Here is a 27,417-nt window from a genome sequence, read left to right on the forward strand (position 1 = left end):
TAATTAAAGCTTTAAAGTAATGACTTACAGATTAACCTCCCTTAACACTACAGGGCACAGTAAATAAAGTACTGGAGTAATCTCAAGCATATATAAGTTTAACGCTACACACATAGACACACAAACTGCAAAAACTACAGACTTAAACATAACACTTGAACATTCTGACAGAATTTATCCTAGCTTTAAAAATAAACATGCAATAGTAGCACAAACCTTACTGAAGGCTAAGTAAGCTCTGAAGGTTTAAAAAAAAAAATACGGGTCTATTAACAGGTTTTTGTATTTGTTACTCTAATCATCTGTTATACATTCAATTCAGCCTGAAGTGGGTCTATATCACTGTTTCACAGAACACTTTGCGTTCTACTTGTGATCTGACCTCCTCATGCTCCCAGCTGTCTATCTACATATTAATATGGCTCTAAAACCTCAGTATCTGAACCTAATCTCTATGGTAACTGTAAGATTTGTTTACATTGAAAAAGAATATTAGAAACGTATGCAAATTTAACTGTCATTTAAATAAGTATTTTTTCCTTCTGGGGAAAAAAAGCTCCCTATACTGCCTCCTATTTATCTTGCTTCCATCTCCAGTATCCCCACCAGGCAATGAACCACATTTGGAAAGCTCCCTATCATACAACTTTAACAGCCTGTTGTTGTAAATTCACAAACAGTTTACTTTTAATAAAACAGACGTGTGCAGTATTTTATATCTTAGCACTTACTAGAGAAAAATCATAGGGCAATTAAAACGTGATTTTTAAAAAACACTGTCATAAAGTCACCAAAGGGAAAAAAAAACATGCTAAACCTTTAACAGCTATACAGAAAGACTTCACTGCTCAGCAACTCAGATCAATCTAGAAATTAAGAGAGTCTATTTCATTTACCATTTCTAGCAGTGAATATAGTACTGGGTGCACATTTTACATAATACTTATTCACAGACAGTAGGCAAAAACTCTTGATAGTAGAAGAACCCACATACAGACTGCTCTTTTTTATTAACAAATACCAAAGAATTGATGCATTACAGGTTTGTAACAATCGTTTTTTATAAGATTTATAGTATTTTGAAATGAGATTTACTGCTGCCCAGCAGGACCGGGAGCTAAATTACATGGGGGTGATGGTAACACGAACGGCAGTTTGAGCAAGACATATCAGCGAAATGGTAAAAAGAAAAACCCCTAACTAATGCAGTTGTTAAAAACTACTTTTAGGTACACAGTTCTTGGCCACACACAGAAGAAATCATTCTATTCCACCAAAACGATCTTTTTTGCTATTTAGCTTGCATAATATACCAAACATAAATAGTCTAGAAAGGTCTAAGAGAAGAAAAATGCATGACAGTGAGGTACATGAATACTACACAGCACCGAAAGGAAAATTAGAACCTGTTTGAAAATCTTTCCGCACCTTACAGCAATCATTTCACTGCGGAGAATCACTTACTTGCACCCTCCCCAATCACATCAAGATTACTCATTCAACAAAACTCCTATTGACGAATAGAAAGTAAGTAAATCTACCCTCTATTCAAGTAAACAATGTTGTAGAGCCAGCATTTCACCCACAACGTTACTTTCTCGAGCAGGGTGGCTGTGCCCTACTCCTCCATGAAGCAAGCTCAGCCCAGGCAGCCATGTCCTTATTCTCCTACAAACAATGTTTCTGAAGGAGAACGGCCCCGGCTCCGGGAACTTGCAGCTTCCCCCAGCATAACGCGGTTGAGCAAAGCCCGCCCCACGATCAGCAAACAAGCCAAGGCACCGAAACACGGCAGTGGGGGCGAAGCTGCCCGCAGTCTGGATCTGCACCAGCACCGAGCCTCGTACCGGGGTCGGGACAGATGGACTGACAGATAGGACAGCATTTTTCCATGCAACCCTTCCTCCTTTCCCTTCCCAGGCACACAAGCGAGTGTTTTACCTTCATGATGAGCTCAGGCTGCGGTAAAAGCCTCGATTGTGGCTGAGCGGCCGAGGCTGGACCTGGAATTTAAAACAAAGCGCTAAGGCACCGCACCAGCCGCTCGCACCGGGCGGGGGGAGGGGAGCCAAACATCGGGTGGGGGCGCTGGGCTCCTCCCGATACTCCCCCTTTCCTTCCCCGGATCCCCCCTTCTCCCGCGGCTCACCCCCTTCCCTCTTTCCTCGGCCGCCGTTTCCCCCCCCCGGCTCCCACACGCCGCGGCTTCCCCTACACTCGCTGCCACTGACGCCATTTCTGTCAGAGGAGGAGAAACTTGCCACAACAACAACCCACCCCCGGCTGCCGCGGGAGGGGGAGGCGCCCCGGCCGCCTCCCCGGGGCGCTGCGCCCCCTCCCCGGGCACCGAGCGGCGGGAGGGCACCCGCGGGGGTCCCAGCGCAGAGAACACCCCCCTCCTCGCTTTACCGCGGGGAGAGGGAGAGAGGACAGAAGGAGGGAGAGAGGGAGGGAGGCTCTTCCTCCATTGTACGAGGAAGAGTGCCCGTGTGCACGGCGGTGGAGCGGGGTGTCAGGAGCAGTCCCCCCACCCCGACACACACACACACGCTTTTGTAGGGGCTGCGGCTCCGGATCGCGGCGGCTCCTCCTCCCTCCGTCTCCCCCCCCTAAATAAAGGAAAGCGCTGACTCCGCCGCAGGAGTTTCGGCAGCAACAGCCGCAACTCCCCGGCTCGGCGCAGCGGGTCCGGGCGGGGGGAGGGAGGGAGAGCAGGCAGGAGGCGGCGGAGGAGGGGAAGAAAAGGAAGAAGAAGAAGAAAAGAAGGGAGCGGGGACGGGGAGGGAGGAAGGGAGGGGGGCGGGGAGAAAGGGGCCCGACCTGCTCGGCGGGGACACGGAGCGTGTGTCTGTACGAGTGTGGAGGAGGGGGCTCCGTCCCTCCCGGCAGAGGGGCTGGAGGAGAAGCCGCCGGTCCCTCCCCCCGGCCCGCCACTGGGTGTTTGGGGTGGGGGGGGAAGACGAAGCAACGGCGAGTCCCGCCGCAGTCTCGCTACCAGGAGAAAAACAAGCGCCCCCCTCCCTCCCTCGCCGCCGCACGCCCGGCCCCGCGCCCCCACGGGGCCCCCCGCCGCCTCCCCGCCCGCCGCCGGCGGGGCACGGGGGCTCCTTCTCCGGCTCGGCGCCCTCACCTTTGTTCCGCTGCGACCGCCCGCCCGCTACTCCCCCGGCCCGAGGCGGGGGGCACGGAAGGGAACTGGGCGAAGGTGCCTCTCAGCTTCAGGCACCCCCGGCCCCGCTCAACACTGCTGCAGCGGCTCCGCTGGCGGCGGCCCCGCACGGCACACGGAGGGGCCGATCCGTCCTGCGCGGCCCCGGCGGCGGTGACTGCACGACTCGGTCCCCCTCCCCCTCCCGCACCGATGGCTGACTGACGGGCGAACGGGAACGGCCACGCCCCCTTCTCCACCTCCCCCATTGGGCCGTGTCCCACAAGGCCCGCCTACCCCACGGTCCCATTGGCCTTCGTGTCGGAAATACTGACATCATTCTTCTCCACTTCTATGGAAACTGAGACTCGGCGCCGAGCGTGCTCATGGGGAATGCAGTTCTTGCTCGTTGTTAGCAGCATTTCCGGCAGGAAGGGCTGCGAGGCTCAATGGACAACAACTCCCAGAGGGCACTGTGCGCGGGGGGCGGGGCACGCTGGAGAATGCTAACTAGGCGAAGGGGTGGGGCCTGCGCGTGCGCGGGGGGCGCTCGGTGGCGCATTTTCCCCCCAGGAGGGGAAGGTGGCGCCCGGCGGGGCGGAAGGAAGGAGGGGGGCGGCGCTCCGCTCTGGGCTCTGCCGCCGCCAGCGCCGCCACTCTCGGAGCGGCGGCTGATCAGGGGCGGCGTTCCGGCTGCCAGCGGCGGAGGAGGAGGCGGCGGCGGCGGCGAGGCGAGGTCGGCTGCCCTGTTACTGGCTGTGGGTGGGGGGGGAACACTGGGGTCTGGGCGGCGGAGAGAGAGGGAGCGCCCCTCTCGAAGGGGCCGGTCCGAGCCTGACTGCGGAGGAGCGGGTCCTGTGGCCGCCCCGCCCAGGAGGGGCTTGTATGTTGCCCGGGATGGAGCCGAGGGAATAGGGGCCGCCGGTAGTGCTGGGCGGTGCCGAGGCGGGCGGAGTGAGTGATAGAGCTCTCCGGGGCCGGGGCTGCGCTGGGCTGGCGGCGGGCGGCGCTTCCCGGCCCTCCCTGGCGGCTGAGCCCGACAGTGCCGATCAGAAAATGGGGGTGGACGGCGGGCGGGGGGAACGATGCGTCCTCGACTCTCAATCTCTTAAAATGGCGCTGAAGAGCTTGGCCCGATCGTCCTGGAGTTCTCGAGGCAGCTGAGGAGGCTTCGCCTGTCGCGTTGAACTCCGAAAAAAATGAACCTTATTTCCGTCGGTCTGGCTGTGGCGGGAGTTTGGCGGCAGCAACTTCATGTTCTCTGTGAAATGTGAGTTTTAACCGCGTAACGCAGCGCTCCAGCTGCGGTCGCGGGTTTTGCCGACTCATCTTCTGCCTTCGGGTCAGGCCGCAGCTCAGAGACCCTCCCTGCCTGCGTGCCGGGACTTCGGCGGCCACGGTGTTGTGTCGGGCTTCTGTAGCATTCGTGCTCAATTTTTCTTGAAAATCCCCATTGAAATGGAACCACGATTACAAGAGCAGTATGCTCACGTCGCGTTAGTGTTGGAGTGGCGCTATGGAAAGCTATTGTTTATTTAGCTGCATCTTTGGGGAAGATGTGTGGTCTGCCACTGCCCTTCCACCTGCGGGAAGCTTGCCCGCCCACAGCTTGAATGCGAGGTGTTAGGTGTCAGCCTTCGAGGGGTTATAAATACGACTCTGCTAATTAGAATGGGAATGTGCACTAGCGTCCCAGTTGCATTTAGATTAAGACTTGTGGTAGTCTCTGTTTGAAACAGTAGATATTCACTATGTTTTCTGTGAATTCCTTTTGAATCTTTCCTTCTCACTCCTACCTGCTCCCCCTGTCTGAGGCTTCTTCCCCCGCACTGGTTACAACGAAGCCAGTGTCTCAGTGCACTAAAATCTGTGATGGAGCTGATTTGAAAACCTTCTGAATGGTTCATTTTATACTGGAGTTCTTTGCTTCTTTGGTAGTTGTCTCTTATCTTCTCTGTAATTGCATTATGACTGCAGTCCCTGAGATGATGATACTTTTTAAAATGCTATCTGTATATTTAACCTGGACTTTTTCAGACTATTACATTCCCCTTATTTGGGAGGAGGGGAAGAGGGATCTGCAGAGTGGAATGGAACAGGGTAGCATGAGAAGCTGTTTTGTGAAGTTCCAAAGGGAAACTTTTTCTTGTCATTTGGCCTAGAATTAATCATGATTAATCATCAGCTTTCATTCTCTCTAGAAAGGTTCTAGACACAGATCACAACTTCAAGTATAGCTTTAGAGTAGTTCCATATTATGGAGGCCCACGTCACCCTCTTATCCTAGTGTCATGTGTTTTCAAAGAGGTCATCAGAGATAAGCTTTGATGCAGTCCAAAAGACAGCTGTTTGGGCTGTCTGTTGTGTGTGGCTGTTCTTTTTGCCTATGTGAAGATATAGGAAATAACTGGAAAATTAACTTTGTCATGCATATGAATTGAAATGCAGTAAGTTTGTGTGCTGGTTTAAAAGGTCAAATGGCCTTAACTGCTTTAATCCTATGAATAAGTATAGATGTAATCAATTCTTGCACTTTCACTAACAAAAGGCTTTTGGTAGCCTTTTATTTATTGTTTAACTGCTTGCTTTAACTTTTTAGTGGGGGATGGTGACTTGAGATCATGTGTGTAAATCACTGAGAAGTGTAACTTCCATAACAAATCGGTCAGTCACCTCAGCAGGAAACCCTTAATATCAAGCATTTCCCAAGTGTGCTGTATGTGATAATTTTGTGCAAAGAGCAATAATATTACACATCTGGTATCATGGTATTTTTGCTTAGAGGCTTTTGTAATGAATTTCATTTACATGTTTCTTTATCAAGGGTCCCTTTCTATGTATAAGTTTGGGGGAGGTTCTGTTCACTGTTCATGTGCCAGTGGGTGTGTTAAATGTGTAGCTGTCTGATGAATAACCAGACTTTTTTTTTTCCTTGGTGGGCATTTACCTAGAATTTCATTTAATGGTAGAATAGTAGTATAGAAAATTTTAATTATATTGATTTGAGATTAGTTACTTTTGTTCGTTAGATCTTTTTTGCCTTTTATGGAAAGAAAAAAGAAAGTAATAATCTCTCTACTTGTGGCAGAAGTACCTGACTAATTTTCTGCTGATATTTAGTATTTCAGGTGAACTCCTATTAGTTTTGTGCAGAAAGATGCAAATATTTAGGTTGATGCTGTACAATACTAATGAATTTCAAGTTAGTTGGGGATTCTGAATATTGGCTTACTGCCTTACAGATGAGCAAGAGACCTAATTCCCTGAGGGAAGAGGAAGATCTTTAACATTTACATCTAAGCAAGAGCTTTTAGGGAGACCACTTCCAATCCTAATGTCTCTTCTCAGCCTAGCTGGATAGCTATGCACTCTCAATTCTGTCACCATCTGTGTGGCTTTTTGACAAATAATAGTCACAGGGGAGTTGTTAGGTTGATAGAATCTGGTGAAGATAGATATAAGGATATATTTTCTGCTTAAAACATCTGGGGGTAGACTCTGAAAATCTTTGATTTTATCTCCTCACTTAAGTCCTTTGAGGCTTACTCTTTATATGTAAGGGTTCAGTTTGACAGCTGCCTCTCAGTGGCAGTGCTGGTTGAAAGCACTTCAGTTACATCAACAAGCTGACAACAAAATAAGGAGTCAAGGGTGTCAAATCTGATTTTGATTAGTGTGTGCCCTGACCGCTAGTTGTGCTGGCATATCATGGATAGGATGGAGGGGCTGTGCGTCTTATCACAGCATCACTGCCAAGAAAATATGAGAAGTTTTCCCAAAAGGTGCAGCCTTATGAACGTTTTGTTGACAACTGTATTTGGCTAAATAGCCTTTCTCGCCCCTGAAGTGCCAATACACTTGATGAACACACAGAGTGATGCAAATAAAGGAGTTGATCTATACCTAAGCTTGGAAAATAGTTAGTAACACAGATTAGTTCCCCAAGTACAGACTGCTACAATTGCTTGTGGGTGTGGAAGATGGGAATGGGAATAGACAGGAACTGATTGAGCTATACTCTCCCAGCTTCTTGTGCACCTGCTCCATGGCAGAGCTGGGGAAACTGAAAAGTCCTTCACTCACAGAATTATTTAGCAACAGCTGAAACATTAGTGTGTTATCAACAGTATTCTCACACCGAGTCCAAAACACAGCGCTGCACCAGCTACTAGGAGGAAAATTAGCTCTATTCTAGCCAAAATTGGGACATTAATTTACATAACTATTCACCTGCTCCAGGACCAAAGAGATAAATCCTTTGCAGGATACTAGCAAAGTATCTGAGAAGTGGTGCTGAAGTAGCATGAGACTTTATGCTACTCCTGCAGTTCCTGTCTTAAAACTACATGAGAAGTAATGTTTTGAGTTGCTGCATCTGCCGTGCAGTAAGGAAGGCTAGAGGTGAAAGGATAGTAAATCTATCACAGAAAATAGTCTGGAAAAAAATGCAGATGGAGATGACCTAAAGTATGTGAATTGAAGCTAATCAATAGAAAATTGTTGAGCTCTGTAGGCCTTGGATCCTAAAAGATTATTCATAAGAGTCTATTACATTTATGGTGTATGTACGTGTAGAGCTGTCTGTATGCTTGAACAGTGGTAGAAAAATGGTATATTTCTGTTTTGACTTATAACAAAAGATTGAGGAATTACATCAAAAGACTGAAGCTAGTATTCTTCTTTAGGTTCCCTTGGTCTGCAGTGTATTTTCTGCTCTTGGACACTTCCACTTTTGGAATGTCTAATGTATGGAGAAAGCATTTAGGGACATCTAATCAGATTAGTGGTGTGAGGTTTTGTATGTGGGGTTTTGTATGAGTGTCTTTAAAGATTTGCAGTGGAGCTTTGAATGGTAAAGTTTTAAATACTTCATCACCTAAGCAATCTACATACAAAAAAGTAAACAGTCTAGGAGTTGGCTTAAACTTCATGATTAATTAAAGAAAACTGTATTTAGCATGTATTTTATATGTTTTCTTGGTAAATGACATCTGGAAACCATTAATATACTGAAGGTGTCCTGCACAAAATTGGAATATTTGCACCTAGCCTGTAAGTCAGCTGACATTTTAGTTGTATGCATCTACTGCTTACTTACAAATTTCTTAATCTAAATTGTGTTAATAACACTTTCTTTAACAGTGAACTACGTCTTAGGAAATAAAGAAATGGATGGGATGGATGAAACATCTAAAAGAATCCTAGAGCCATACCAGTATTTGCTTCAACTACCAGGCAAGTTTCTTTGTACTGTGTTGTTTTAAGTATCATAATTGTTTTTATAGCAACTTTTTTCTTGGGAAGTAGAAGCCAAGAAGAGTTTCTATTCTTGATTTGTGGATTTAAGAATAATAAAAATTAATACTTTTCAGTGTTTCTTTTTCACTTGTTCTTTTCTTCCACTTATGGAACCACCTTTTTTTTTTTTCTCTTTGTGAGATTGGTAGAATAGCTCTTGTGTCTGTTGTAATATTGCCATATTAATATTACAGTTGTAGTAAGTAATATTGCAGTTACTCTGTTCTCCAGAGTAGCTGACTTGATGCCTTTAAAAATGGATAAAGGCAAGTACTGAAGACTTGATCCTGGTTTTAGACTCCGGGCTGACTATATTTTGTTCTTTAGTTGCTTGCTGTACTGAATTCAGGGTTGTGGGTTTTCTTTTGGTTGAGGGGGAGAGGTGATGTTTGAGGGGTTTTTCTTTTTTCTTTTTTCGTTTTGTTCTGGGTTGTTTTTTGGGGGTTTTCATTAACCTGTTCCTCTTGTGTAATTTATTCTCCTTGGCACGTATAGAGGCAGGTGTTTTTATAGCCAATTTCAGCTGTCCCTTTTCATGGCTTGTTTCACCTGTCAGAGGTTCAGCCAGTCCTTGTGTAGTATCAGGTCACTAGTAATACATTCACATGAAGTTTTCAGTCTTCCTCAGTGTAGCAGAATTCAGGAGGCAGTTTGAAAGCAAGCTGCTCTATGGATATGCCCCTTGGAAGCCTCTTTGACTAAACAGTCAGATTGCTGTGACTTTTATTTGTACACCTAAAGTGTAAGAAAGACCATACAGGCTATCAAAGTGACTAATTTTGTAAAACTAGTGGCAGAACAACTTTGTCATTGGAACTACGGCATAAATGCCTGGTTGCCCTCTGTTCAGCTTATATTGCCTGCTGAAGGAGTTAAGATTAGAAAATTTGGGTAAATATTAAGGAAATATTTCTGATCAAAATTATATCTGGCCAGGGTAGAAGACCTTCTGCCTAGACAAGTAGTATTATAAATCACAGACAGACTACTAAGTGGCTTTTGCACATCTGCAACAAGAGCTGTATATCAGTAGGGTGGGTCCTCTGAGTCCTAATTCATTACACCTGAGTATAATGAATTTCATTATTGACCTCTACAAATTTTCTTGCCAACATTAGTGATTTCATTTGACTTGGCAGTTAGCACTGAGTTGAAAACTAAGAAAAGGAAAGAATTTGGCAGTTGCATGCCTTTTTAATGCCAGAAGGCTTGTTTCCCATTTCCTCATGTGTATGCCTTTTGGCTATGTTGAACTGGGTGGTGGTCTTTCTAGAGAACTACCTTGAGAGCGAGTCTGTGATATTACAGAGAGCTTTCTAAGCCCTGGTCCTGAAAAAAATTGCTTTCCTCAAACATAATCTTTAAGTCTACTTTTTATTTGATTAGAGTATCTCATTAACCAAGGAATGTTGCAACACCTCTGCATCTTTAGTTGCTAATTATTTTTAAAGCTATTGTAGATACCAGGAAGAAAAACTCAGTTTCCTTCTAGGAAATATACAACGCCAGTAAGTGCCCAAAAGATCTTCTATAGGCAAAAGTGCTTGACTAGTAGCTCTTCAGTTACCTTTCACTTTAAATGAAGCATCTAGAATGCATTTACCCTTCCCACCTTGATTCCTGTGGCTAAATTCCTTTGTTTTGTGAGTTCAACTGTAATAACTCTGTACTGGTGGCTTATGTAAGACTACATTCGCTGGCAGTACAGGTGTTTTAAATCCTGTCCTGTAAATGATGCATCTAGAATATGTTTACCCTTCCCACCTTGATTCCTGTGGCTAAATTCCTTTGTTTTGTGAGTTCAACTGAAACAACTCTGTACTGGTGGCTTATGTAACACTACACTTGCTGGCAGTACAGGTGTTTTAAATCCTGTCCTGCTAAAGTATCATAGATCTGATAGTCCACTTTACCATGTTGACTTCTTGTTAATTTAGTGGTTTTTTTGGAGAAGGTGAGAGACAAGATACATTGCTCTCTATGTAGTAGTGGTGGTGTGATTCAAAAGAAAAAACTTCTCTTAAACTAGGCAGGTGAAAGTGGTGTACCTGTGGGAAGCTTGTACTGAGAAACAGGTGAAGCAGTGTGTGTTCCCAGTCATAAATAAACCATGTTTACTGTGTTTGAAACACTGGCTTTACCTAAGGTCAGCTATGCCAAGTGCAGATCAGTGGGAGCCAGTTACATGTGTGAATCTTGGAGTCAGTGTGAGTACCAGTGCTCAGTAAGGGTGAAAAAAATGGGCTTAGAGATGCTGTTTCTACCTAGACTGGAGCTCAAATGAGATGCCCAAGCTAATACAACAGGCTCTTGTTGAAAGAGGCAGTTTCATTCTATCCTCTTAGCCTCTGGCAGTGTTCTCCTGCTGCTTAACTTGTGCCAGTTCTCAGCTTGCTAATCAAATTGTTAGGTAGTATCAATCATCTAACCTGTTAAAAACTTGCCTGGTTAATCTCTTGTCTTGCTAGTGAGCAGGCACAGCGTCAGGAACAAGAAGCTGTTTCTCTGTTGGATCAATTTGAGCTCAGAGGGGCTTTGCAGAAAGCTTGGCTGAGTGTCAAATATGTACACTATTGCTCTAGAATAGTCCAGTTCCTTATCTTAAAAGATTAGTTAAATTCTCCAAGCAGTTTAGTAACCTGTGGTTGAATGAATGTAGATACATATCGAAGTTTATTTGCATAAAAAAGGATTGTATAACTGTATTCAGGTGGGTAGCAGGGAAGGAGAAAAGCTTGCTAATGTTGTCAATAGCGTAAGAACCCGTATTTTTATAACTGCTAAGTATTAACCGCTTAGTAGAGGAAATTGATTACTGTTTCCCTTTGCTGAAATAACGCTTTTAATGGTAACAGTCTCGGGGGTGATACTTAAAGTAACCTTGTATATTTCTTTGACTTCAAACAGCGCTTGGATAGGGAAGCTACTAGGCTTAAGGTGTTTTTGATATGGTGCTATTTTAACTGCTAGTATGGTAATTAATGTTTATTCCTTCTTGAGCAGAAATTATTGCTTGGGGGAAGAACATAGATTCTGAAACAGTAACTTTTCTTGTAAAATCTCATTGTAGTGGAACATTGCCATACTAGTTTTTAGCAATGTTCTGCTTAATCTAGAATTTTGTCACTTAGTATCATAAAGTGCAGGACTGACTTTCATAGATTCTGTTGAGGTTTGTCTCAAAAATGTCTTAATTCACACACATGGTGAATCTTTTATTTTTAAGAGTCTGAGTTGACAGCAGTAGCTGATATTGCAGCACTAAGGAGTATATGGAATTTCAGTTCTCATAAAACTGATATGGTTAATAGCTTGCTGTTGAAAGAGGCAGATTCTGATCCCATTCATGACTGTGCATTTTTCCGTTCTTGTCCTGATGGTCTTGGCTGCAGTCTTTCCTGCTCTTGTTTAGCAAGCTAAACAGTCAAAACTGGCTTTGTTGTTCAGCTTTTTCTGCTGGGTTGGTGAACTTGATCAGCCTGGTGAAGGAGTTAAGCACCGCAGGCCATGATCCCTACCACTGGCACGGCTACCCTTGGCACATCAGAGGTCTCTGCTTGGGCTAAGTTCCTGAGGGAGGCTTCACCTCTCTAGACTGTGAGCTGCAAGGATGCTTGGGGGCACCCACTAGCTGGAATCAAGTGATGTCCCTGCTCCTAAAGGTGTATAGTTGTGGAAAACCTATGTCACCAAGCAAAGGAATGGTGGAAGGGTGCCAGCAGGCTTGCACAGCATCATAAATAACAAAAATTACAAGACTCTACAGATTCAAGAATCTGAAACCTCCAGATATATTGACAGGGGAGCAGAAATAGTCTCTGCATATCAGGTTGGGAGATGGATACTCCCGCAATGGTGAATGAAGGCTGGTGGCCTCTGACACCAGGAGAGAGATTTGTGTTCCTTGAACAGATGTGCAGTTGCCAGATAGGTTCAGTGCACTGAAAGAAGACACATAGCTGGAAGCTCTTAATAGGCCTTTTGTAACCTAAATGATTCTATGGTTTTATACAACAAGCATCAGAACAGCACCTGGGGCAGCAGCAAGTGGTGAGACTGAGCAGATAGTGGAGAGACTGACTCCTGTAGGGAATAGAGGTTTCCACATGTTTTAGGGAGGTTTACTGCTTCTAGATACCCCTGATAGGGATGTGAGGGAAGGACTGCCAAGGTGTGTTTCATCTTTAAAATACTTAACCTTACAGCTCTTCTACTTCAGCACTAATGGATATAGCAAGGGGGTGCCTGAAGCTTATCAAGCAAGACTATGTGGCCTTTGGAATGAGGGCCAAGGCCTCAGGAAGCCAGGTGGGTCTTCTCTGTCATCCTCAACCCCCTTCTCACCATCAGGAGGAATAAACAGATACTGCCTGTCCTACAGCTAATTAGTTTCACAGTTCATGCTGATAGCAGAGCTTTGGCTCTTAGGCCTTGAGAGCAAGGACTACCAGGAGGAGATAGCATCCACCTGTCCAAGTCAGGGCAAAAGCAGAGATTATAGTAAAAGAAAATGACTGCATACAGTCAAGTAAGGAATTAGTGAACTCGCAAACAAAGTGTGTAGGCTGATTTGAACAAGACACTTAGTAATCTACAGATCAGATCAGGAGGCAAATCATCGCAGCACTCCAACAAGGAAGTACAAACAGAACTTGATAGGGTAAGCTCTTGCTTTTTCTGGGGATCTGCAGGATTGAATGCTTCTCTGACGTGTCTTTACACAGATGCATACATTATTGGGAGTAAAAAGGAGGAGGTAGAGTTTAGATGCAACTGTAGGGCAACAATTTTATTGTGGTATAAACACACAGCTAGAGTGCTGCAATGGATAGATGTGGATGGCCTAGGAGGACAATCTGAGGTAGCAAGAAAGGGGAGTTTCATTTTATGTGAAAGAACAGTTGAATTGCATGGAGTTTTACCTTCAGTCAGATGAGCCTGTTGAGAGCTTATGGGTTAAGTTTTGAGGGCAGATCAATAGGAGTGACATTATAGTTGGTGTTTGCTACAGACCCCCTAAAAGGGAAGAAGTGGATGAGACCTTCAGACAGCTGCAAAATGCTTCATATTTACAGGTGCTGATTCTTATGAGAGACTTCACTTTCCTCCCAGTATGGTTGAAGAAGCATCACAGCAGATCACAGGCAGTCCAGGAGGTTTCTGGAATGAATTGATGACCTCTTGCTAACACAGGTGACCACGGTGCTGATGTAGGAAGGCATTATGCGTGACTTCCACTTTAAAAGAAGGGAGAATTGGTTAGGACATTAAGACTGGAGGCAACCTTAGTTGCAGTGACTGTGGGATAGTGACATTCAGGATTGTGAGAAGTAGCAAGGCACAAATCAGGATCACAATGCTGGGCTAGTTAAACCATTAACTTATTTTAAGTGGAGGAGTTATGCTAGAGAATTCTGTCAATGATCTTAATCAGGCAGAAGTTGCTGCACAGGTTAAAAGTGTATGTGCCTGCTCTCTGCTTGTCTTCATGCAGTTCACTTATGCCGTTTGTAGTGTTCTTGTAGCTGCTTGGAGAGGTCTGCCTGGGGACTTTATCCATTTAGGTCTAATCCATCAGAGGATGCAGCTAAACATGCAAGTGTACAGTACAGATGAGGTATTACAAGAGCTTTCTTCCTCCAGAAGGGCAATGCCCCTATCCCTCAACCTCAGCATCTCCTGCTCACCTTGTACTGATTGTGGTAGATCCACTGCATAAGCTGACTCAGTACATAAAGCTGGCAGAAAGCTAACCTAGCAAAAAGCTGTGTTCTCTGCTGGGCTAATGAGTTGAATTAGCTGTAATGAGGGCTAGGTTAATAGTCCCTCTGCTCTTTCCCATGCTGTTCTAGCCCTTTCATGAGCCTTTCTGTAAGTGGGGTGCTCCCTTAAGGGCAAAATTTGTGGTTACTTGAATACAGCAAGAGTGAAGCAATACTAACCAGGAGGCTGTCCAGAATGGAGGTCTGCAGTTTTTGGGTCTGTGCCCTATCATAAGAACAAGTGTGTATGTAAAGAGTTAGTTGGCCGATTTTTTTCTTTTTTTTTTTTCCTTTAGATGAGAAGCATCTCATCTGAAGAAGAGGAGGGAATGTCCTCAATACAACATCTTTAATTTAGCTTGATATTTGTTTGGAGAATAAAGCTTTAACATTCTTAGCTGTAGAAGGAATTTCTCACTGTTTTTCTCACATTTTCCACCCAGCAATACTAAGGAGAAAAGCTTTCCATAGTTGCTGTTTAATTTGGGTAATAATTTGGGATCTTAGGCAGATTAAACCAAATGCATTTAGTGGAGCTTTGATAAAAGCTTGGTGCAGTAATCTATTATTATAGCTCTATACAGTAGGTAGAGCTGCTAATTTTGGATGTTAGACCTCTATTCTTCAATTTTACAATAGCCTGCTTAGAATAATTAACAGAGCGATGGAATGTGACAGTGAAGAAACTGGATAATTCTGGCAGTACTCCTTTTCATGTCCTAGTGTCCTTGTATTGTTGTCTTGTCTAGTTTGGGGAGAGGAGGGATGGTGCAAGGAATGGAGTCTTCTGCATCCAAGCTTTAGAGACTGGTATTGGAGGGGTTTGGTCTTTTGCCACCACAGTATGGCTGCAGGTATAAATTGTGCATACAGAGAATCGCTGTACTATCACGTAGACCAGGTAAGACTGACTTCAGAATCAGATAAAACAGCATTTATGTAGCAATAATGTTCCTTTAGAAAACAAGCAAATCTGCATCTTTAAAAGGAAAAATAAATGTCTCACTATACAGGTAATGTTTTTTCCCTGAATAGTCGGTGTCTAGGAAACCTAGCTAGTCAGAGTAGACAAGTCTAACAATTCAAATGCTCCCTGTACTGAGGAACTAAAGTCACTTAATCTTTTGTGCATGTTATGATCCATTTAGAGTGTGTGCTAGTAGTCAAGTTCCTCACGATGAAATAATGCTTGTTGCTGAACATCCAGCATTCTTTATGTGTATTTTCTAGGAAACACATTCAGAAAAACAGGATTAGCTGCCTAGTATAAAAAGAAAAAGCAGGCATTGTCTGTGTGTAAGTAATTTAGAAGAGAAAAAACAGCTATAGATAAGGTACAGATCCTTAATGTGATATTCTCAGACTGGTTTTTGTTATGAATGTGGTGAAATACTTGTTAATCCTTAACTGGTAAGCCATACAGTTTGGCAAATATTTATAAAAGTTATTCTGAAGGAGAGACAAAACAATCCTTCCCTTCTGCAGAAAACTGTTAGTGTTTAAGACTGAGCACAGACAACAAAAAAATGGAGAAAACAAGCTAATGGCAGTGTATGTCCAGGTAAGAATGCCCGTTCACATGTGGCAAAAGCAGAGGACATAGCTCCTGGGGGGAAAAAGAACCATTTTGTTTATCTTGTCTAGTGAGAACCGGAAGATGGAGGTGACAGGAAGCAGTGGTAATCATTGAGAACTGAGACAAAAAGTGCAGACCTCTGATCTAGGGAGGAAGGTTATCACCCTTGCTACAGAGCCCAACCCACAAAGCTATTGCTTACCTGGTGGTGACTTAATTAGGAGGGGGAAAATTCTCTGTCCGGTTTCTCCAGGGTCTATTTCTCCAAGTGAATTTACCCATACTTATTATTCTGTTCTGTATATGCTGGCTACACAGTCATAGAGAAGCCTTAGGGAGAGATTCAAATGTTGACATTTCTTTGGTGCTACAGGCAAGATGGAATTATCAACATGAGGACCAGTATTGCAGAATATCTCAGTTATGTCTCAGTACATCTTGAGTCAAGTAATATGGGTTCCATGGGTGACTATGTTGCACTTGCTTTGAAGTTTATTTAAAGCTTTTCCCAAATGCTTGTTTATGTGAGCTATATATACAAAGCTGTTTTTGTAAACCTGTCTTGCAGTTATTCCAAGATGTTATACATAACTGAGCTTCTCAAAGTTCAGAGCAGAATTGTCTCAGTGTGGATAGGGGATGACTTTATTTCATATTGAACATGACTAGATGCTGAATAGATAATTGTACATGAAAACCAGCAAGTTACTAAAGAAAGTAGACATCAATTATGTATAGGCATAAGGTTAGCTTCTATTGAAATTCACTCGGTCATGTAGAAAGTATCTGGATTGAACAAAACAACTTGTTTTAACTAAACTTGGTCATTTGATGTTGTCTTTAATTCCTATGAAACAGGATGACTGCCTGGTTCCAACAAAGTAGATTTTACCAAAGCAGATCAAATCCTATTTGTAGGTAGATTTCTTGGGTATAAGATAAATATCTGAATTCTTGCAAGTTCTATTCTGTTCAGATTTTTGTTTAGAGTTATTTAGTAAGTATATGAAATGGCATTTTCCTGTTTTACAAATTTATAGTAGCAAGTAAAGAATAATAGTAGAGGAGAAAGACCTAGAAATTGACAGAAATAGTTATTCAACAAATACCTGTACTCTCAACTAATAATGAATCATAATTGAAACTTTTAAATCTTAAAATTAACGTGCCTTGCAAACTAGCTGATCTGTACAGGCTACCAGCATGGTCAGGATCCCTTACTAATTAAATTGTGAGAACTAAATATAGTAACCTGTAAATAGGTGCTTTAAATATTCCTGTAAAGTGTTTAAAACTGAAACTGCTGCTACTTGATGTTTATTCAATGAGGAAACAAACCATGCACTGTTATTTTCCATTTTTGTGCTGTCACACTGATGAGTTTTTTTAATGGGGTCTCAAATCAACTGTTGTTGTTAAGACAAACTGTTGTGCCTAATTATGAACTCTATTATTTTTATAAATGCCTATAATATTTTTATTGTAGGTAAGCAAGTGAGAACCAAACTGTCACAGGCCTTTAATCACTGGCTGAATGTTCCGGAAGATAAAATACAGGTACTGGCTAATTTTTTTTAAAAGGTTGTTATCTTTCTTCCAAGACCATTGGTAACAGATTATTCTCTTACATAGCATAAATTATCAGAAATCTTAAATGCACTAATTTCTGAATATCAAGTCAACTTTCAGGAAAACAACTTCAGTGCAAATCTTTTACTGTGAAGCAACACTAAAGAAATTATTTCCATGTGTTACTAGAATGGTTACTTCTTTCCAGTGTGTTCAACCTTTGAAGTTGTAGATAAGTAAACTATCATTGTTACCCACTTAACATAACTCAGTTATTAACACTGAGATTTTAATAACTTACAAAACAAGCTAGTTACCTTGTAGACTTCACAAATACAGTGTTTGAAAATAAAATCTTCAGATTTTGATACAAGAATATCAAAGACAGCAATTAAATCAACTGTAAAAACCTAAAACTGAGAGGGATGTATCATATAATAATCTGCAATTCTTACTTTCTAATGGGAAGGATTATCTAGGAATTCTCATTGTCTTTTCTCTCTGACAAAGTGTGCAAGATGCATGGCTGTGTATTTAAACACTGCGGCTTTTCAAATGAAAAGTTATCCTCCTTTTTAGGTTAGACTGCAGTTTTGTTGAACTGCTACAGAGTATGCAAAATATTTTCTGTCCAAGGCAACGTAAGGAATCAATATAATTGGTTTTGGATTTTGACACCTAGCTGGTCCTTTGTTAATTTCATTAATTGTTGGCAGAAATATTTTTAGCATTTGTGAAGGCGTGATTTTTAGTGTGGCTTTAAAGTGACACTTCATAGCTCTCAAGCAGCAAAGTGATTTAAGTGGTTTAAGAGGCTGCATTTCATAATCTAGGAATTCTTCAATTTTTCAGCCTGTTTGTGTAACTGTCTTGAAAAATTTGTCTTTCAGCTAGACATGTCTTACCCTTTGTGCTCAGACAAACATTCAAATAAAGCAAATAATATAGCAACCTGTGTATTGTATGTATGGGTTTAATCTAATATCACAGATCAGAATACAGATTGGAAAAAGCCTCTGGAAGTTATCTAGGACAACCCTGTACTTGAAGCAGAGCTTGCTCTGTAGCTACTTAAGGCTTCTGGGAGCCCTGTTGAGTTCTGAAAATCTGGTGATGGGGTTTCTGCAGCTTCCCAAGGCCTGTCTTCTCCTGTTGAACCCTTTTCATTATAACAAAACCTTCCATTCTATTCAACTAGTGGGTTTTTATGTTGCAATCTGACTGTTGTTTCCTGCTCTTTTGCTGGGCACTCATGACATTGTGGTCCATTTTTGTTTAGTGCTAATAGTAAACTAAAGCTACAGTGCCTCTTTGTGATCAGAAGTTACCAGTTCTGTCACTTTAAACTGGTGATCCATGTAACTGCAATTGAAAACTTGGACCACTTGTTTTGATTATCTTTATGAAGAAAACCAGTGCTTTAATGTCTCCTTTACTACTTAAGTTGATTGTAATGGCAGGAAAAAACATGACCCTGTTATCTTTTAGTCTTCATCATGATGCAATTATTACTGCTTTTGTGCATTTTAGTACTAATTATAATAACAAAGGATGGTTGAAGTCTGGAGGACCACCTCTGGTCGTCTTTTTGACATCTCTCATGATCTTCATGAGATGTCCCCTGTGTCTAACAGCCTGATTAATTTCCAGCTATTTGTATTTCCTTTATTAAAAATCTGAATTCTGGCATTCATTCTGGGGCTTTTTTCTTACCTTAGATTATTTATCTTTGTGTAGTTTATTTAGATTATACAACTGAGGCTACTGTTCCTTGGTAGTTTATTTTACTGTTAACTGCCACTGTTTCACCTTTTGCCCCAACCAAGTGATCTTTTCCCCCAACACTTACTGAATTTCTAGTTCCCTTTTGGTGCTGCATTGAAACACTTCAACTTGTTGAATTAGAGAACACTGGGTTTGTCAGGTGAACAACCCAACTTCTTCTTTCTGAGAAGGCCCTGAAGTGGCCTAGCAAGAGTCAAGCAAATTTTAAAGCTGTTGCAAATAAGGAAGTGGAAGAAACCTGTGTGTTCAACTGATAGTGCAGCAGAGATTGATTAGGTAGGTGTAGGTTGTAAGAAAACATACCACTCTGTACTGGGTCTTGAGCTTTCATTATGGAGACCAGACTTTGCATTTTGTCAGGCTGCTTCCTCATGTCTTCTAAAATAATAATTTTCTGATATCTGAGCTGTTTCACACCTTTCCTTCACCTTGAAAGCACTTTTGACACTATCTTAAGTTCACAAGGTAATTTGATAGAAACACAGAGTCAGGAAACACTGTTTCCTTTAAACCTTACCTATGGAAGCTGCAAGAGGTCATGAAACTGCCAGTGATATGAAGTAGGTTAGCAAGAGAAGTACTAGAGTAGCAAGAGAAGTACTAGAGCAGGTTTATCCAGTGAATTCACAGAACACAGGGAAATGTTCCTGATAGTACTGAGAATGAGCTAATGGACCAAAAGTATATTCAAACAAATAGATGTGTAAAGTTGCCTTCAGTAAGTCTGAACTCTCATTGGATTTCATGAGTGTTTAAGTAAGTTGTTCTTGCAATTGTATCTTGGGAAAGGGATTAAATTTCAGGGGTTTGAATTTTAATCTTTGGGACAATGTTCTCTGAACACCAGGTGGCTTGGTGCTCAAGAAAATGCTTACAAGTGCAAAGTCCTTATTTTGTCCTACAACACTCACCAAATAGGACCATACTAGATATTTGCTTCCATTTTATGGTGTTCTTAGTACTTTTTAACAGTTGTTTTGATGAATTTTGACTGAATGCAGTGTTTGTAGCTAAGGAGTGTAATTGGTTCATTAGCTTTAAAATTATATCTTAATCAGATGTGTTTTGCAGTGAGTTTATACAGTGTGCAGTTTTATGTGCTTAAATTTATTTCCATTTAAGCAGGCACTGAATATACCTGTTGTTTGCATGGCAGCTGTGGAATTAAAGCAGAATCTCTTCATTTTTTGATGAGTTGTTAAGGTTCTGTTCTACTCAAATGTAGTCAGCTACAAGCCTAATGTTGTGAACAGTTTATTGCACACCTCTGGTGGTGTGTGATACTGGTCTACCTGGTAACAAGCAGAGTGTAGGAAGCTTCTCAAAAGAAATTGTGGCTGTTGTCTTCCTGCCAAGAATTTTCCAAATGATGTTTCAGAGGAGATAGTCTGTCCTTTAAGAGCTCAGTACTGAATATAACCACACAAAGTGTGGGAAAAGAAAGATGAACTCTCCACTTATCAAAACACGGTTCATGAGAGAAATGTGATATGGATGGCACCTGACACTCTCAAGAACTGACTTTGGGAGATTTCAGATTTGTAAATCTAAACATTTCAAAACACTGTGTTTATTTTATTTTCCCGTAGTCATGTTTCTAATAACAGTTATTCCATGACTCCTAGCCAATGGCTTCTTTTAGAACTGTAGCAACAGTGAAGAGGAGCATGCAAGTGGAAGCACTTCAGGGAGTAAGTTAACTTTGAATCTGAAAACATTACACATAAGACTTTGTGATCCAGAACTTAGGGCAAACTGGATGGTAAAGAGAAGCATATGTCTGTACTAAGAGTAAAGGCAAGTTGCCTGAAGAGGAACCTCAGTGATAGAGAATATAGTTCTTTAAAACATTATCCATTTTAAGTATAGTCTCACAAAACTCATGGTTAAATTACAGTGACAGACTTAACACTTATCTCTTCTTGTAACAGGTTATCATTGAAGTGACAGAGATGTTGCACAATGCAAGCCTACTTGTGGATGATATTGAAGATAACTCAAAGCTACGACGGGGCTTTCCAGTGGCACATAGTATCTATGGAATTCCATCTGTAATCAACTGTGCTAATTATGTTTATTTTCTTGGCTTAGAGAAGGTTTTAACCCTTGATCATCCAGATGCTGTTAAAGTTTTTACTCGTCAACTTCTGGAACTCCATAAAGGTCAAGGCTTGGATATTTACTGGAGGGATACTTACACCTGTCCTACAGAGGATGAGTATAAAGCGATGGTACTGCAAAAGACAGGCGGTCTCTTCGGATTAGCTGTAGGCCTCATGCAGCTGTTCTCAAATTATAAAAAAGACTTAAAGCCACTTCTTAACACACTTGGTCTCTTCTTCCAAATAAGAGATGACTATGCCAACTTGCATTCCAAAGAATATAGCGAGAACAAGAGTTTTTGTGAAGACTTAACTGAAGGCAAGTTCTCATTCCCAACCATTCATGCAATTTGGTCAAGACCTGAAAGTACTCAGGTGCAAAACATTTTACGTCAAAGGACGGAGAACATAGATATAAAAAAATACTGTGTACATTACCTTGAAAATGTTGGTTCCTTTGAGTACACTCGGAATACATTGAAAGAGCTTGAATCTGAAGCCTATAAGCAAATTGAATCACTTGGGGGAAACCCTGAGCTTGTAGCACTAGTTCAACAGCTGAGCAAAATGTTCAAAGAAACTGAGAATTAGGAAATTGACTTCTGGGTGTGGATTAAAACTCTTTTGAAAAGGGGCGAATAACCAGATGGAGAGTTGAGATAATCAGTCTTATGTAAAACTTCCTCTTGTAGCCATGTTACAGAAATTACTGTTAAAAATAACTTGTCATTGAGTTTTGAAATATATACCTTATTATCTCTAAAGTCTTAACTGTAACTGCTTACAGTTGGTTTTGTTAAAGCAGATGTACTAGAACTAAAATAAGTTTTGAACCTAAGTGTAATAGTCTTGACAGAATCACAGGCATTATTTCATACCTAAAACTCTTGTGCCCCTAACCAGGCTATGATAGGATTTTGGTTGAAATTCTGTGTTAAATCAATCGGGTTGACATGTGCATATTATGCATTTTAAACAATGCTCTTGTAAACCAAAATTTGTGTTAAAAAAAGATGATGCTTGCAACTACAATGCACATAAAATTGCATGATATTTCTAAGTTTGACTTGTGAAAATCAGGGGGATCAGTTTACTATGTCCTAGAGTGAATATCCTATCCAACTTCGGTGGATATTTTCAGGGGAATGTGAATTATGAAAGATACTATTTCGTATGCAAATAAGACATGCTCAGTCTGAAATTGTGACTTGATAAAGACTTTGCAGTACCTTAGAGAAAAGATTTCATCACATCAATGAAGTGTAAATTTGCTGCTGATTCCAGCTCTGCAGTGAGTAATTTTGCTCACCTGGTGTTAGATTTTGAAATTGTCAGATATTCTGTAGCCAGAAACTTAAATCTATGCATTAGAGCTCATATATGTAACTGCAAATAGCAACATAATGAGCTGCTATTAGAAATGGAAAGGGATGCATACCAGGTTACTTTAGGGCACCATAATTGGTGCAGGTCTCTTTAATCTCTGCTTATAATTGAGGGGCTTCTCCAAGACTTTATTCATAATTCATATTTCATTCCTGTCCTGAATTGCTGTCTGGAGGCATGTTCTGTATCTCTCCAAAGAGACAAGAGCTGTAATTTTTTTCTTAAAACAAAGTACAGTATCTTGTTTTACAAGCTACAATACCACTTCAGTTTTGTTAATTGCTGAAATAGAGCTTTAAAATTATAGACATACCAAAATAGAACTGGGACTGAGAGTGAAATTTAGGGGTGGGGCTGGTCAGTAACAAAGTTCTCTGCTCAGATATATATATAAGTATAAAATATATATATATGTTAATAAAATGTAAGCAGAGAGGTTTGTTTTTTTCTTGCCTGGCTGGCTTTAATCAGGTTCAGTTCCCTTAGTATTCACAGGTATATTAAGTTTGCCTTGGGGTAGCTTGATAATGGTTTGGATCAAAGGTAGGACTGGTGCTATAAGCTGTGGTGTTAGCTCAAGCATACTCTGAAATGGACAGAGGTGCTTGGCTTCTGGTGGCTAAAGGATAGTTTTATACAGGTGTTCATTTACTGCACCTGGAAAACAAGGAGAGCTATGATCTTGGCCTACTGAGAAAACTAACTGAAGAAGGTTGCTGCAGTTTCTTCCCTGGGCAGCCTTAATGTCTTCCTGAAAGTTATCAAACATGACAAAACTGGGGATGACTACTTTCAATCTGAAATATTATGTAGTTATGGATGATAGCCTGTCCCCATTTATCTGCATGCTGAGGAGAAATCTTTGTCTGATTAGACACTGAATAATAGGCTTTTCACTGAATGGACCTGGTTGTGAGGACTGAATAGCTTGAAGTTGGTGAAAGGTGTCTCCAGTGTTAATGAAAGAGAATTGTAATTCCTTTTTCATAACTTGCAGTGCTTAGTAAGCCTGTAAGTTTTTAATGTGTTATGTGAAAATACTATCTGCAGCAAATTACATTTATTTTGTGCCATGTCTTGGAAGTTTCTAAGCACTGTTGCAGTTAATGTTGAATAGGGGGAAGCATTGAAAAGATTATTGTTGTTGGGAGAATCTCTTAGTCTTACTGTGAAATGTATCCTTGTGCCTGTTAGGATATTGTAACTGCAACACAATGCAAAGTGCACTTAGTGCCATTTAATTTCTGTTCTGTTGCTGGATGTAAACAGTTCTGTATAATCAGACTTCCATAAAGAAGTAGCTTTTCTTACTGTATAAAGCTTTTCTACCATCTGAGATTTCTGCTATGTCATTGCTCCTTTTTTTCATTCTGGCAATTTACCCCAGTTTTTATTCTAATTCTATATCTTGTAGCATGTGCCTTCATTAAGATTAGATACATGGATGTTTTCCAGTTGCAGACCATTTAAACCACAAATGGGCAAGGAGGGAACAGTTGGTGCAGCTTTCTTTCCTAGGTTACAAGAGGCCATGCAGCTCTCTCTTACTCTTCTGCCTTCAAGGCGTTTGATGTCAGTATTCAAAGCATATGCTGAAGGCATATCTGGAAAGGCCCACAAATAGAGCATTGTTGCTCTTCACTTAGGATAAACAGGATTGTGAGAGCTGTTCTTGATGTATTCAGGAGTTGGAAGAGGCTGGGATATTTCCCCTTCATCTGTTAAGCTGGTAGAGCATCTTTAAGTACTAAATGCCAGTAGTAATGATTTCCCTTAGTCAAGATAGATTTTATATTTGGTGCCATAAGATCAGTCTGTGCATTTTCATTGATATCCTCAAATGTTATCACTGGTTAAGTGTTAACTTAATGTTATCACTATTAAGTGATGCTCCTGAGGTTAAGCAGTGTTAAGAAAAACCCTTCTTTAAAGCAGCATGGGAGTTCTTGTGACTGCACAATTGGTTGTGTGAGTGCCCCTCTGTTGCTATGCCTCCCACAACACGGGGAGTAGGGATTTTTCCTGATCTTCATAAAATATGCACTGTTGCAGAATGGCAATCCAAGTTGCAAGTGGAGATGCCCACAGGAAAACAAATGGGATGCTGGTTTCAGTGTCAGTCCCTTTGAGCCAGAATCATTCCCCTTATCTTCCTACCATTGCCAGCAAGTTGTACTTTGATCAGGTTATCAGTGCATTTCCTGGGGATTTAGTTCTTGCAGTTCATATTAAGAGAAATGCAAATAGTCATCAGTCTGATGGAGCATTCCCCACTACCTCAGTCTGTTTTCTGATTTGTGCTTGCTTGGATGTAAATGAGTGCTGTCATCTGTCTTGGAGTAGCCAGCCATTGGATGGAACATCTGTCTTTGCTTTTTCATAGGCTTATGTTTATACATATACCCCATCAATTATGATGAAAATTGCATCATTTCAAGACCTTCCTGAGAAGATAGCTTTCTCCTCTTCTTTTGAACTCAGGCTCTTCATGTACCCACTCAGAGCCACTTTGTATGTATCAGCCAGTTGTTGATACAAACATAGAAATGTTAATTGAAAAAAAACTTGGCTGTTCTTTGTTTCTGCTTTTTTGTTAATTTTGCTAATCTGGCTGCATGTGCTATGAAAATTTCCTATATTAATGGCTGTTTTCCTCAGTTATTGTTAAAATGCTAGCAAGGTATAAAAACGTAGGGTTTGTGAGGGGGTTTGCATTTTTCATATAAAACTGGTTTGAACTTTAACATGACTTTAATTGCACCAGGCTTTTATTCATGTGCAAGAGCCATATGGGCATCTGCTGCTCTTCTTTGTCCCATCTTCATTTTACATCTCAGGTTTGGTATTTACTATGCTCTTTGTATTATTTGCTCAGTACTTTCACTGTAATACTTCTTTCAGCTATATTTCTATTCTGCTGTTAATACCAAGCACACAATGCCACCAAACTCAGTTTTGATCCTGGACAAACATACTAGTCTGGGTCTACTTTTGAAATGTTGAATCTTGGCTCATCATTTGCCTTCACAAAAGTAATCCAAGATTAATCCAAGATTTTCTGCAACCTCAAAATGCCTGAAACTTTTTTCCAGGAAGCTAAAGCCTGTAACATCTTATGTGACAATAAATTATTTTTGTCTCATGTAGGTTGAGCTACTTTCCTTGCCCTACCTGTTTGCTTTCAAGATCTATTTTGCTTTGGTGGTAAAGGCTGTTAGGTCTTTTTATGAATGACCTTAACTCACTAGCCCTGAGGGCGAGAAGTTAATTTTTGTCCAGGTTAATGAATTATCCCACTCAGCAAGAGCCTGATGAATGCCAGAGCTTGCAGGTGGACAAAGGCCAAGGAAAGGATTTCAAAATAAGAAAACTCATTTTGGCCTCTTGAGGCTGCCTCGTGTAATTTTGCCTTCTTTTACAGAATTTACTTGGCTTAGTTAGGAAAAGCTAAAGTGTGTGGTTAGTTTCTCTATCCCAAATAGACTGTGAGAGATACTTAAGTTAAAAATTATTTATTCTGACAATTATTTATGTAACTTGCATATATCATCTAAAGATTTTATTAAAGGTACAGATAAAACAGAGTATATTGTTTCATTACTTTATTTTTCGTACTCTTAACAATTTTTCTGTTCTTGAAGTCAGGGAAACATCATCTGCCATGTGCCTATTTGAGTTGATTGCTACCTCACATCAACACCTTTCCGGAAAAAGTTTTGTCATAGCTGAGCATCAGTGTTCAACCTTTTCTGCAGCACTTATTTTTAAATTACTTCAGAGGCACCTTGTTGAGGTGTGGCTAGGAATAATCCATGATTCATTAACTCACTTCAAGCATATAATCTGCAAAACTTCAAATAAAGATGCAGGTTAAACCACATTCACCCTGGTAGTGTTCCTGACCTGTATAGCCTTTGGAACAAGTATGTTCTCAATTAACCTACTGCAAAGGTATTTACTGATTATCTCTGTTTAGTACAGCATAGAGAACCACAGGAGACACACCAAGAAGGCCTAACGTGACACTTCCAGGGAAAGCACTACACAACCTGACACGATTTTGTGTAGAAGACTAACTGGGGTGAAGGGAAATCATAGATAATTATCTGCTTTTGAGCTCCTGGAAAATGCTCTACTCATTGCTATATGAATTACATGCTGATAGTTAAGCAGCTGCATCATCTCTTGCACATAGTAGGTCATTTTCACTCTTCATAATGCTTCAGTTGCTATTTCTAGAGCATATAGTGTGAGCTACTTAATCACTCAGTAATTACTGAAGTCTCTAGAATGGCAAATGCATACATTTTGTTTATGTATTTTGAAATACATAAAAACTTTCATTCTCTTGTGATCTCTGTTACTCTACAGAGAACTTCTGTTGGCTGAGGGAGGCATAACCTTTCACTGACTGGAGTTATTAAAACCAGGCTGACACCAAGCCTGTGTGAACAGATTGGAGTGGAAAAAAGGTTTGCAAGGAAAAAAATCCCCAAAGTTCTTTAAAAGTAGAATTTCCTATAATTGCAAAGTTACTATATGAAGCATGGAACTAACTCAAACAGTTTTTCTGTGGTTCTGACTGAAGAACCTATAGCTAATTGCTTCCATTTTGGGGTGGGATGGAATGTACACATCAAAGTAAAAGCCATACAGAGGAATTGTCATTGCTACTGAGAGAAGTGTAAAAACTGTCCTATAAACCTAATCTCTTACCTTTTACACCAACCAGTGTGGATGTTCAATAAATTCAGAAGCTAAATGCATTTTTACTTAAGTGTTTATAAAATG

General features: G+C 41.2%; 2 protein-coding genes across 8 annotated transcripts in view; one reads left to right on the forward strand and one right to left on the reverse strand.

Moving 5' to 3' along the window:
• The window catches only part of ARID4B (AT-rich interaction domain 4B), an 88,434-nt gene extending 85,083 nt beyond the window's left edge, over positions 1-3,351 (reverse strand). Inside the window, exons 1-2 of one of the 4 annotated variants that reach the window (XM_059841628.1) lie at positions 3,131-3,351; positions 1,942-2,003 (exon numbers count right to left, since the gene is read on the reverse strand). In XM_059841628.1, coding sequence (XP_059697611.1) covers positions 1,942-1,947 — 6 coding nt within the window. In that variant the 5' untranslated portion in view covers positions 1,948-2,003; positions 3,131-3,351. Of the gene's footprint in view, positions 1-1,941; positions 2,004-2,149; positions 2,405-2,549; positions 2,768-3,130 lie in introns of those variants that run through there. The other 3 variants (XM_059841625.1, XM_059841627.1, XM_059841629.1) reach the window with 3 other exon arrangements.
• A 377-nt stretch (positions 3,352-3,728) lies between these two features.
• Positions 3,729-26,210, forward strand: GGPS1 (geranylgeranyl diphosphate synthase 1). 4 transcript variants are annotated; one of them, XM_059841636.1, is made up of 5 exons: positions 3,739-3,884; positions 4,274-4,418; positions 8,291-8,383; positions 17,271-17,341; positions 21,070-26,210. In XM_059841636.1, the coding sequence occupies exons 2-5, from the start codon at positions 4,403-4,405 to the stop codon at positions 21,829-21,831; spliced, it is 942 nt and encodes a 313-aa protein (XP_059697619.1). In that variant the 5' UTR covers positions 3,739-3,884; positions 4,274-4,402; the 3' UTR covers positions 21,832-26,210. The 4 variants fall into 4 exon arrangements, with proteins under 4 accessions (XP_059697620.1, XP_059697619.1, XP_059697622.1 ...); XM_059841637.1 differs by lacking the exon at positions 4,274-4,418 and having other exon boundaries at positions 3,729-3,884; XM_059841638.1 differs by lacking the exons at positions 3,739-3,884; positions 4,274-4,418; positions 8,291-8,383 and adding exons at positions 12,739-12,754; positions 13,522-13,639.
• The last annotated feature ends 1,207 nt before the right edge of the window (positions 26,211-27,417 follow it).

Source organism: Haemorhous mexicanus, chromosome 3 (genome assembly GCF_027477595.1).
Source record: "Haemorhous mexicanus isolate bHaeMex1 chromosome 3, bHaeMex1.pri, whole genome shotgun sequence".
NCBI classification, from domain to species: Eukaryota; Metazoa; Chordata; class Aves; order Passeriformes; family Fringillidae; genus Haemorhous; species Haemorhous mexicanus.